The 12,349-nt window shown below is 43.6% G+C and overlaps 1 protein-coding gene across 3 annotated transcripts in view; it reads right to left on the reverse strand.

The window, feature by feature from the left end:
* Positions 1–4,736: 4,736 nt before the first annotated feature.
* Positions 4,737–12,349, reverse strand: part of LOC147021861 (pyruvate dehydrogenase (acetyl-transferring) kinase isozyme 2, mitochondrial-like) — a 116,775-nt gene continuing 109,162 nt past the window's right edge. For all 3 annotated transcript variants that reach the window (XM_085892278.1, XM_085892277.1, XM_085892279.1), the window contains one exon: positions 4,737–5,410. In XM_085892278.1, coding sequence (XP_085748404.1) covers positions 5,270–5,410 — 141 coding nt within the window. In that variant the 3' untranslated portion in view covers positions 4,737–5,269. The remainder of the gene's footprint in view (positions 5,411–12,349) is intronic.

A 12,349-nucleotide genomic window follows, 5' to 3' on the forward strand; every position in this document is an offset into this window, starting at 1 on the left:
CGTGAGTCGTTTTTGATCCGTTTTTCTTCGGAAAGTCTGTGATGTTTTTGAATACGCTGCTCGGTGCGCGCCCTACACGAGTCCAGTATCGGTGCCCACGAGTGGCGCGAGATGGTGTGGATGCGATGGTGGCGAGTTGTGACGGTAAAGGTCGTGGCGGTTGTGGTGAAGCGGAGTTGTGGTTGTTGTTGTGAAGCGGCGTTGTGGTTGGTGGTTGTTGTTGTGAAGCGGCGTTGTGGTTGGTGGTTGTTGTTGTGAAGCGGCGTTGTGGTTGGTGGTTGTTGTTGTGAAGCGGCGTTGTGGTTGGTGGTTGTTGTTGTGAAGCGGTGTTGTGGTTGGTGGTTGTTGTTGTGAAGCGGCGTTGTGGTTGGTGGTTGTTGTGGTTGGTGGTTGTTGTTGTGATGGCTGTTGAGACGTGGTTGGTGGTGGTAATAATGGCGGCTGGTCCAAAATAAAGATAGTAAAAGAAAAACGGCTATCCTGAAGAGTCGCAGCCCGCATGAATGACATTTATTCCCTCTAGACAACGGGTTTGGGCCTAACTACACATATACTTACCGAGATATCTCACTTAAGGGACCTGAATGGTGGTTTGTGAATTTCGTCAACCACAACAATATATATATATGTATATACACACACACACATGCCCTGGTGTTGGCTTAATGGTTCGAGTGGTGAGATTGGGATTCTAGGATCCAGAGTTCAAATCCCTCTCGGCTGTTGAATTCATACCAGGTGTGGTTGACTCTGCCCGTAATCCTTCCGAGGTCAGCAAAATGAGTGCTAGCTTGCTGGTATACTGTATCGGAGTGGCAACCCCTCCAGGATTGTGTCCATTTGAACTGGCCTTTATACAACAAGGAGATAGATGTCCGGGCTGCACAAATACAGTCCCTGGTAACGCGGCTGCCTGCAGGGCAGTCCTTGCAAATACTCCCACCAAGATGGTCCTGGCACACATGGGAAAGTTGAGTGATATGGCAAGGCAAATAAAGGCATGGGCAGGTATGGCAAATGGAGTCAAGGCAAAGGCAGATAAAGGCATGGCAAATGCAGACCAGGTAAGGTGCGATACAACAACAAGTCGGCACATGAAGCTGGCCAGTCTCGGTGTGGTCTCGTGAGGTTGTGGAGGGAGTGTGGTGGAATCGGCCGGTCCGAAGACGGGCTCGGTCCTACCCTGCAGTCTCGCCCCAACCTATTACCTATGCCTGTCCTTGTCCATACCCACCCCCTTTCGGTTGTCACAAAAAAAGAAGTAAATTTAGACTTTTTTTATAATTACCTGTGTCCCCAACCCCCTTATCATCTTTGTTCGACTAACCTGTCCAAACTGTCTCTTCCCAATTCCCAAGGTCCCTTTTGAAAGGATTGAGGAAGAGACAAGTGAATCTGTCTCGAGGCCCAATGCAGCCTCAGAATAGCTCCCACCGGTTTCAGCATTTTGAAAATGAGTCCAGTGGCCTACGAACAGTGAAGGGATGGATGGTGCGAAGGGGTACACGTTTTCTATCTATCCTAGCATTTATTACTCTTGAAGCTATCCACGGGGATTTTCAACACTCCTATATCTTGAAACTATTGGTTCCAGCAACCACGATTCCCATCGCCTGTGTTGGTGTTCGTTATTAATTTGGGCCTGGCCCGAAAATTTTCTCCCGTGCTCATGCACACTTTTCATGGCTGGACAGCGTGGCTCCACTGGCAGGTCGACCTACCTGCCGAACTCAATCTTCGGCACCCCGGGCCTATGAGACCCCAGGTCTCCGAGCCTATGAACATGGGGAATGCCCTTCCTGGCATTTTCCCCGTCGATGCCCACGTGGCATCTTGGCGCTCCGGGTCCCTTTCCCCTGGGTACCCATGCCCATTACAATAACTTACTCCCTTGGACACATGGCCGACTCTGGCTGACTACTTCAGTGCCCGGGATGCCCTCTACTCAGTACGCATATTTCACCAGCCACGCTCCCAGCTGGTCAATAGTCCCCTGCACCCTACAAAAGGTTTCAGGCACAAAAAGACACGTTCAACACCAACAACAAACCGACATCCTTTTGGTTAATTTAACTAACCCACTAACTATTATTACACTAACCCCGGGTTCCCCTGGGTGGGATTTACTCCTCCCCACAATCATTCATTCGCACCATGTATTCCACAATCACTCCATTCACACTCGGGCCCGCTGACCAGTGTGACCACTCCTCATTTTCATAAATGCGAAGGTGAGCCAATGAAAAAAGCCAAGAATTCACAAGGTTTCGGAAAAGCGATGATAAGAGAAAACCTATATGCCAAGAATACCTATAGAAAATCAAGACGCCAAGGTGAACAAAGAATAGCCAAGATCTTGTGAAAAGAGCCAAGGAGTGGTCACACTGCCGCTGACCCACATTCACGCCCAATTTTTTTTTTTTAACACCACACTGACACTCTACTAACTATGTATGGCGGAGACTCGAACTCTACGTTAAGAGATCCTTGATCTCTGTTCAGCCCCATCGGCTAAAGCGGTCTCGAACCGCAGGATCCTCTCAGGCCTATCACTAAAGGTTCTCCTTTGTTTACGTCTCCTATCAATGAAGTCCCACATTACACATTTAGCTGAGAGATGCAGCATCCGATCTGAAGTAAGAGCAAACATCTTAAGTGGCCATTTGCTTGCTGTTATGCCAGATGATGCTGTTCCCAGTCCTGCCGGGGTTCACGTCCCATCTGGGTCACCAAAATTGTGGTGGAAAATAATTCAATTTCCACAAGTTGGATCAGCATACCAAAGGAGAATCATTAATTTCATATATACGGAGGAAGAATATTGAATGCTTGACTGAAACATTCGAATGGACTTCACTGAAACATAAGCCCGAAGCAATTCTTCTTATACACAACTTGACATTCCAAAGAATGGGAGGGGATTACTACAGGGTTAGCTGATAAGCATTAGGCAAAAGAACTCAAACTGCAATACGTGTCCACTGGGTGAAAGAGAATGACATAATCATGGCAAAAGTTGCAGTGATATCAACCAGGTCACCTTGTTTCATAGTAAGACATTCCTTTTATCAATATTTAGGTCAAAAGACTCTTGGGTAAAGGGAAACATAACTGACAGCCAATTCGACTATAGCATAAAAATTAGATTTATAAAGCACCAGCAACAATTATAATTGAGAGAACATGAATATAATTATTTTTCTTCCACAAGACCCTGAAGACCCAAAAATAACTCAGAGACCCTGAAGACCCCAAAAGACCTTGAAGACCCCAAAGACCATGAAGACCCAAAAGACCCCAAATACCCTGAAGACCCCAAAATACCCTGAAGATCCCAAAGACACAAAATAACCCAAATACCCAAAAGTCCCAAAAGACCCTGAACACCCCGAAGACCAAAAAGACCCTGAAGACACAAAAGACCCTTGAGACCCCTTAGACCTTTACACCATTTAGTCCCCTTACACCCTTCAGACAGATTAGACAGCTTATACCCTTGACAATTTTGACCACTTGGGCCCTCTTATATCACAAATAAATTTCAAATAAATAGAATATCTGCAATATTGCAAATAAATTTGTAGAAAAGAAATGTTTGTATTATGATTGGTGTAAACTGTAAATCATGCCAACAAAACAAATCTGTAACGCCAATCTCTTTGCATCGACGTGTGGAGAGGTAAGCATAGCAAGCTTGTCGTGTAGGAAGGAGTAGCATGACAAGCAAACAAACAAACTCACAAACCCATAAACACACAAACATCGGTCCATCAATTATAGTAAGGATACATTCACTCAGGTGTGCTGTTGAGTGTACGAAAGTGTATGTGTACATTGTGCATTTTATATAACTTTCGAGTGTACATGTACATTTTAAAGTGTCCGTGTACATAACATCTTTAAAGTCCATGTGCATGTAACTTCGAAAATACGAACTAAAAATATCTCTCGGTAATTTCCCCGGCTTCCTGACTAATTAATTACGTACACAGGCATTTCGCGACCAACACGGTTTTTGTGGCCTCGAATGTCTAATTACTTCACATAATTTGTGAATTACATGTCCATGCACATGTGAAATACAGTTTGTTTATAAATCCTGTACGTTCACACTTTTCAACCTTGAAAACTCTGGCGAAAACCAAAAGTTTTTTCAATGAAAGACTTTACCTTCTTTCCTCTGCATTATGTCAGAATGTACCTTCTTTGGTCGGTGTGTAATAGACCGCTGGTACTCCAAACAAAACATGCATTCCCTTGTTTCCTTTGCATGAGTTGTAATCAAAATGTACCTTTGTTTCCTCAAACAGTACCTTTATTTAATGATAGAAGACACATAGATTCATTCTTTAAATGAACACCAAAAGCCAATGGAGCCCCAGAGTTACACGGTGCAAACAAAATGGCATCAATTTGATTTTGAAGCCCCTCCCTGAAAGGGGGAAGCCTCTTCCTTGACAATCAGATCGACAGACAGACTGGTGGAGACTATATAAGTAGATATTTCAAAACGTTGTGGGTGGATTATGACAAAACTTGCTGGATGAGTTGGTTAGGTGACAAGTCAATTAGATTTTGATTAAAGTCCGGATGCAGATCCGGCCTATCATTGGGATACAAAATGTAAAATGTTCAGCCTGGCAGAGATATGTGCTCGACTGAGTGCCGTCCGAGTTTCAAATCTGCATTTAAATGTAAACTAGTAATTTTGAATGAAACCGAGATAGAACCATAAATGAGTGTCGGGGTTGGCTGTTTATTTTTGTTTTTCCAATTATTATCACTGGTCAGTCATTTGTAAAGAAAATAAAAATAATCATCAAAACTATTGAGCATCATAGTGCAGTTGCATTAGAAATTCAATCGCAGGCTGTTATCAACACAAGTACTACAAAATATACAGTAAAAATATATTATTCTCCGACAGAAGGATCACTCAAAGCAGAACTCAGATAATTTTGAACGATCAAAAGACCAGACTATGACATCCACATGATAAAGATAAACACAACAATTGAGAGAAGATTCACATGAATATCAATGACAATAAAGGCTTTATAATGTATACAAAGATAAATATGATAATGCAATAAAAGAAGAGAACACAGTAAAGGAAAAATATACTTCCAACAAGACAAACATTAATTTATACCAAAAAGAGAAGTTAAACTATATTGTGGTGAGCATGTAAAATTTCATACATGCTTTCATTCAGATCTTTAAATGAGCCTCAACTTGTGGAGAAGAATATCAACTCGAGAACTTTCCATTATGGGTGCCAGGTGATACCCACGTTTCGAGGCTCTCTGCTGGGAGCACACCAGTCGTCAGCCCCAGGTTGATCCATGTAGTTACGGAAAGCGGTGCGGTTGAATACAGGAAGACGTTCCACTGATTCACTGGACAAAGCCTAGATGTGATTTGATTTGTAGGAAAAGTGGCAAACCACAGAAAACAGAAATGACCATGATGCCTAAATCACTGTGTCAAGCAAATAATTCCTATAAGAGAGTACAGTCCGAGCAGGATAACAAATTTCAACAGTTGTTCTTTTCATGATCTCACATTATTTTAAAGGCAAGCAATCACTTATGAGACAGATGTGTCCATAGATGGGGAATAACATGCTTATGTTTAAAATGAAAATTCTGTGATACTTTATAGATAGACAGCGAAGAGGTTACAAGTGGTACAGGACCCACTAAACAAGTGAGTATATTCATGAATCTGTTCTGCATATGAAGACCACAAGGGGAAAACCAGAGATGTCAGGATAAGTCAATTTTGAAGAAACTGAAAAACAAGGTTTCAAGACTTTGGTGGACTGTTTAATAACTGTCATATAGATTTCTTTTCCAGTAAAAGGAAGAGTGATCATTGGCCGATCAAATTAAGCATGTAGCATTTGCCAAGCTTCTGTGTGATTTAATTTAACAGCAAAGAATGAATCAATGTTGCAAACTGACATCACTGGTTATTCCCTTGTTTAATAATTGCCATGCAATTCTAACCCAGGATGTGTAGCAAATTCATGCTTGTTGGTTATTAGCATACATTACATGACTTTGGTGATCACAGATTATTTTTTTCAACATTAAACGGTCATTGTTTTTTTTGTTTGATTGGTGTTCAACGCCATACTCAAGGGTATTTCGCTTATATGACGACGGATTCTCCATTTCTTACTCCGCACTACTTAATATGATGGAAAACCGGGAGGAAACCAAGGATAAACCACCCCCGCGATAGCCGAAATCACCTCATGTGACTCCCTCATATACCTAAGCAGGTTGATTGGGCGGTGGGTACATCGAATGAGGATGGGTACTCAGACGCGCTAACCATTAAGCCATGGCGTGGGTCCCATAAAAGTCACAAAAAAGGGTTTGACCAGGCTTGAACCACGATATGCACCAACTACGGAGCCCATGATATAACCAAATAGGCCATTGTAGTGCTCAGAGTTTATGCTGTGAAAGTTTTACAACCTTTCATTTTTTAGTTTCTCAACTCTGAATATCATGGTGGAACAGTTAACATGAATGAAAGGGAGATAACCAGGAGTAAAGTACTGACACCCTGGGTTTCTACTTGTTCAGCTCTGCCAACAGTTGTTTTTTCATTGCACGGCTAAACTTTATACCATTTAAATTATGTGACACCCCTGGTTATTTGTTAAAGTAATATTGTGAGAGGTAACCTTATGTTGCCAACTATTGGCAGGTGCAATAACCCTGAAATTTATAAAAAGTGACATCTCTGGTTTTCCCCTTGTGGTCTTCATATGTATATATATATATATATATATATATATATATATATATATATATATATATATATATATATATATATATATATATATATATATATATATATATATATATATATCTGATCACCTATACATATATATACATATATACACACACATATATATATATATATATATACACATATATATAAATATATATATATATATATATATATATATATATATATATATATATATATATATATATATATATATGAAATGTCAGTGTGTGTGTTTGTGTGTCAGTCTGTGTGTGTGTCTGTGTGGGCCTCCTCCATAACTCTAAAACCATGAAACATAGTTGCATACGAAGGGAACACCAAGGGAGTGCATGGGTGAAAATTGGGTGTTTGAGTTAATCAAAACACCCCTTTTGAAGATAATTAAGAGCCTTATTTAATTACATCCTGCATCAGGCACATCCTTGGGCTGCTCACTCGCGATGGAGTCTTAAGGAGCATCCGCGGTTATCTCGCCGGGACTTAATTCGCCATTTTGTTTGGTCAGCTCAACAATGCCTTGAGTTTGAACAGGCAACAACGGTTTATAAAACGATAAAGCGCTCAAAATGTTTTTGTTTTTTTTTCACTTTCCTCAGTGATATCATCGACTGCCTCATCTAAATACCTTTGAATCGCTGTATACATCGCTGGTTTAAGTGCGATAGTTTTAAAATCAGAAGCTTGGAGTGATTTAATGCATTATTTGATGCAATTTTCCACGATCTACTCTCACAGACAAATTCAAGTATATAATACAAATAATAACTTGAGTTATGAGGATAGGATCACGTAGACTAAATAATTCGAAATCTGGAGTGAAATCTGAAAATGTGAAGAAATTTTTTTTTTTTTTTTTATACCTTGGTCGAGGCTCGTATGAGAGCTAACACACAACTCACAACAAGGAGGCATGAGACAAGAGGGGCGGGAGTGGAAGGGACAAAACAGTGGGGAACAGACACATTAGGTGAACTGTGGAAGGGAGAGGGATGGGGATGGGACGGGGAACATGGCGAAAAGAAGATGGACATTTCAGGGACTTTCAGGAAGGAAAGCAGGAGAAATGAAGGAAGTGGGCTTGGGTGGATTATCGGGGGTAGAAAAGATCGAGGATTTGGATGGGGGAAGATAAGAGGTGGTGGTGAACAGCTGTTTTGAAAGCCTGGAGGGAAGAATGGGAAAGAATAGAGTGAGGAAGTTTATTCCAAAGGCGGGAAAAAAGAGGAATGAAAGAGTGAAGATGAGCAGTGATTCGTGATTTTGGTAGTTTTACCAGAAGGGGGTTGTTGGCGGACCTTGAGCGCCCTGTGGAAATGTGGTGGGGACAAATCGCAGAGAGAGCAGGGGGGGCAAGGCTGGAGATGAGTCGGTAGAAGACAGAAAGACCACCGACCAACCTGCGGTGATTGAGTGAGAGGCCCAAAGACTCAGCTTCATTGCGGGAGATGCCGATGATCTTAAATGCCCTGGTTTCGACAGCGTGAAGCCGAGAAAGGTGGGAGGCAGGAGCACCAGCCCAGAGGGGAGAGCAGTACTCCATCAGGCTACGGACAAAAGCTTTGTAAGTGGTCAGGAGTTCAAGAGGGCCGAGGAAGGACTTTGCACGACGGAGGATTCCCAGTCGGCGACTGGCTTTTGAGGCGAGGTTGGAAATGTGACTTTCCCAGGAAAGGTCATGGCAGATAGTGAGACCTAGAAGCTTGAAAGAAAAGACTTCTTCCAGAGGATTGTTGAGAAAGTGGATGGGGGGGTTTTGTAAACGGTCCTTTCGAAGAGACATAGTGAGAGTGTGAGATTTGTCTGGATTGAAAGACATGTTCCACGTGTTGGACCAGTTTGTGATTTTATCCAGATCTGCAGTGAGTGAAGAAGCTGCTGCTTGCCGGTCTGAGGGATGACAGATGGTACGGCAGAGGGTGGAGTCGTCGGCAAAGAGAAATAGAGGATTTTCCAGAGAGTCCGAGAGATCATTGATGAAAACCAGAAAAAGAACAGGGCCCAGAACGCTACCTTGAGGAACTCCAGCCTGCACAGGAAGAGGGGATGAAAGAACTCCATTTAGGGCCACACGTTGACTGCGACAGGAGAGGAAGTCTGCGAGTCATGAGTGGAGATGGCCTTGAATACCATGGGAAGAGAGTTTGGTGAGTAGGGCAGGGTGCCAGACTGTGTCAAAAGCACGTGATATGTCCAGGGATACGGCTCGGATTTCCTGTCTGGCATTGAGGACCTCCATCCATTGATGGGAGAGCAGAAGCAGCATATCCAGGGTAGAGTGACCTGGTCTGAAACCAAATTGATGATTGGAAATCAAGCCATTGGAGAAGAGGAAGGATTTCATATCTGAGGCGATGATGGATTCCATCACCTTGCTGATGATTGGGAAAAGGCTGATTGGTCTGTAGTTATAGGGATCTGTTTTTGCACCTTTTTTATGCAGGGCAGTGATGTTAGCAGATTTCCAAGCAGATGGCAGATGACCTTGGGCAAATGAGAGGGTGAATAGAACAGAGAGAGGGTGAGCAAGAGCAGAAGAGCAGGCTTTGAGGACACGTGGGCTGATGCCATCTGGACCGGTTGCAGAATCTGACTCGAGGTTTGAAAGCAAGCTCTCAACCTTGTCAGGAGAAAAGGATACAGAGTCCAGGGACAGTTGGGTGCGACTGGGTAAAGTGGGTAGAGATAGTGATGGGTTTAGGACACAAGATTTAGCTGCAAACACCGAGTTTAGACATTCAGCTTTATCACGTGTGGAATCAGCAGTGCGGCCATTTGAGGTAAGGGAGGGGATGGAGGGGGAACATACACCAGAAACAGATTTGATTAAACGCCACCAGGATTTTGAGGAGGGAGAGAGGTTTGAGAGTTCAGACTTGAGATGAGAAAGATGTTGTTTTCTGGCTCTCCTGAGGGTAGATACACACTTGTTCCGAGCTTTGTGGAAAGAACTGAGATTGCCCTCAGTTTGGTTTGCTTTCCATGAGGCAAAGGCAAGTTGTTTCAGGACAACTGCCTCGCCACAAGCTTCAGTAAACCAAGGGCGGGAGGAAGGGTAAGACAACTGAACACGAGAGGGGATAAATCTGTGCATGAGGGAGAGCAAGTTTCTTTGAAAGAATTCCCAGGATGAGTTGATGTTTGAGAAAGTAGTGATAAGAGACCAGTCTGTCAGTTTGATGGCTGCTCGGAGACCCTGCCAGTCGGCTTGAGTGAAATGCCAGACTCGACGGCGGTGAGGTGGTTCTCTGATAACAGCCAGAGAGATGTCCACTTTGACAAGGACGTGGTCAGAAGAACCAATTGGAGCGAAGGAAGAGCAGCAGATATTGTCAGGGAAATTTGTCAAAATCAGATCCAGAAGAGATGGAGTACCATTGGTTGAGATCCGGGTTGGAAAGTTGACCGATTGAGTCAGTCCCAATGAGTCGCAGAAAGCTTTTGCTGAGGTGCCATGGCAGGTGAGAGAGGTACCCACACCGAGCCAACTGGCGTGATGACAATTGAAGTCACCACATAAGAGGAAGAGAGAGTTTGGATGAGAAGATAGAAGATGGTCCATGTTTTCGGATAGTGAGGTGTAGATGGAGTCATCACTGTTCGGTGGATGGTACAGTACACATATAAACATGAGGTGGGAGTGGAGGGGAAGCCGAAGCCAGAGGTATTCCTGGGGGTGTGGGGGAGTGAGAGCAGTGCATGGAGAGTGAGGAATAGAGTCTTTGATGAAGAGAGCAACACCTCCACCAGGACGAGGCTCAGGTCTGTCATACCGTAAGAGGGAGTAGCCAGGGAGAGATACTTGGGAGTCAGACACGTCTTGGGAGAGGAAAGTTTCTGTTAGGCAGATAATGTCTGGTTTGTCAGTGGCAACCTGTATGGAAAGATCTGAAAGGTTTGAGCGAAGGCCCCGGATATTTGAGGTCCACACTTTTAATGAAGAGGAAGGGGAGGAGGCTTTGGGTGCAGGAGTGGAGGGGGAGGGGGAGGGTAGGACAAGGGACGAGGGGGGCAGGTAAGGAGGGTTGCTGAAGGAGTGGGGTATTGCAGAACAGCGAGGGGAGGGGGCCGAATGAGGAGGAGAAAAGGCTCTGTGGTGCTGGGGGAAAGGGGGGACAAGAGACAAGGAAGAACGCAGTTGAGGATTTGAGGAGGTGGAGTGAAGAGATGGAGGTGAGAGGGCAGTGTAGGGAGGCAGGTTGGTGGATGAGAGGGGGGCAACTTTGAGAACGAAGAGTGAGGGGGATGAAAGGTGGGAGAATGGGGATTTTTGAGAGAGGTGAGAGGGAGGCTTGGAGGGAGAAGAGTGGGATGGTTGCTTTGAGAGTGAGGGTGAGGGGTGAGGGGGGTGAGTTGGCACTGAAGTTGGAAAAAAAAGAATGGTTGATGGAAAGCGAGCATCCATGGCAAACTGTGGTTTTTAAAAGTTTTAGGTCAGAGATGCGATTTAACACAATTCTTGATGGATGCAATTAAGGCGAATTCAGAGCATGGAGAGAAGAAGCGCTGTAATAGTTGGATTTTTTAGGCAAGGAATGAAGGAGAGGTCGAAATGAGAGCAGTCTGTTAAAATAGCAGAAGAGTAGTGCATTGTGAAACAGTAAAGAGTACCACATGTGTGAGAGAGGAAGATGAAGCATTATAAGATCGTTTTTGTAGTTAAAAATAATGTATGAGAGAGTTCAACAGATTAGTGTTTAGTTATTGGTGTTTAGTTATTGATGAAATTATGAAATTGGTGTTTAGTTATTTTTGCCATTACCAATCAGCTTGCTATCGTTTCCCAAGTTATCCATTCCTTATCAACCATTTAATTGGAGTGCTTGCAGGAGCATTTAAGCCACTTGCCAAGTGCCCCACAGTCGATAGCTGTACAGTTCATGGCCCGATCGGGTGAACAGTCAGCAGTTGCTACAAGGCAGAGGTACATATGGGTAGATTTCTGTGGGTGTGTGTGCATGCCTGCATACTTTGTTATGGGTGCTGTGGAGGCAAAGTTTCCCATCTCTTTGAAAGGTCTATTATGCGACATTGTATATTTAATGTGTTCATTGAAATTCCCCCAAAACAAGGGTGAAAGCTGATCAAGGATTTTCGGTTGTAAACAGTACATACTGTAGTCAGTAATGACACTCACTCCAATCAGCCGATTCCCTAAAAGTTGCCAATATTGACCAAGCACTAATGTATATATATATATATATATATATATATATATATATATATTTAGTGTGTGTGTGTGTGTGTGTGTGTGTGTGTGTGTGTGTGTGTGTGTGTGTGTGTGTGTGTGTGTGTGTGTGTGTGTGTGTGTGTGTGTGTGTGTGTGTGTGTGTGTGTGTGTGTGTGTGTGTGTGTGTGTGTGTGTGTGTGTGTGTGTGTGTGTGTGTGTGTGTGTGTGTGTGTGTGTGTGTGTGTGTGTGTGTGTGTGTGTGTGTGTGTGTGTGTGTGTGTGTGTGTGTGTGTGTGTGTGTGTGTGTGTGTGTGTGTGTGTGTGTGTGTGTGTGTGTGTGTGTGTGTGTGTGTGTGTGTGTGTGTGTGTGTG

The sequence above is a fragment of the Eptatretus burgeri genome, chromosome 8, assembly GCF_056783735.1.
Source record: "Eptatretus burgeri isolate ZD-2024b chromosome 8, Ebu_testis_v1, whole genome shotgun sequence".
NCBI classification, from domain to species: Eukaryota; Metazoa; Chordata; class Myxini; order Myxiniformes; family Myxinidae; genus Eptatretus; species Eptatretus burgeri.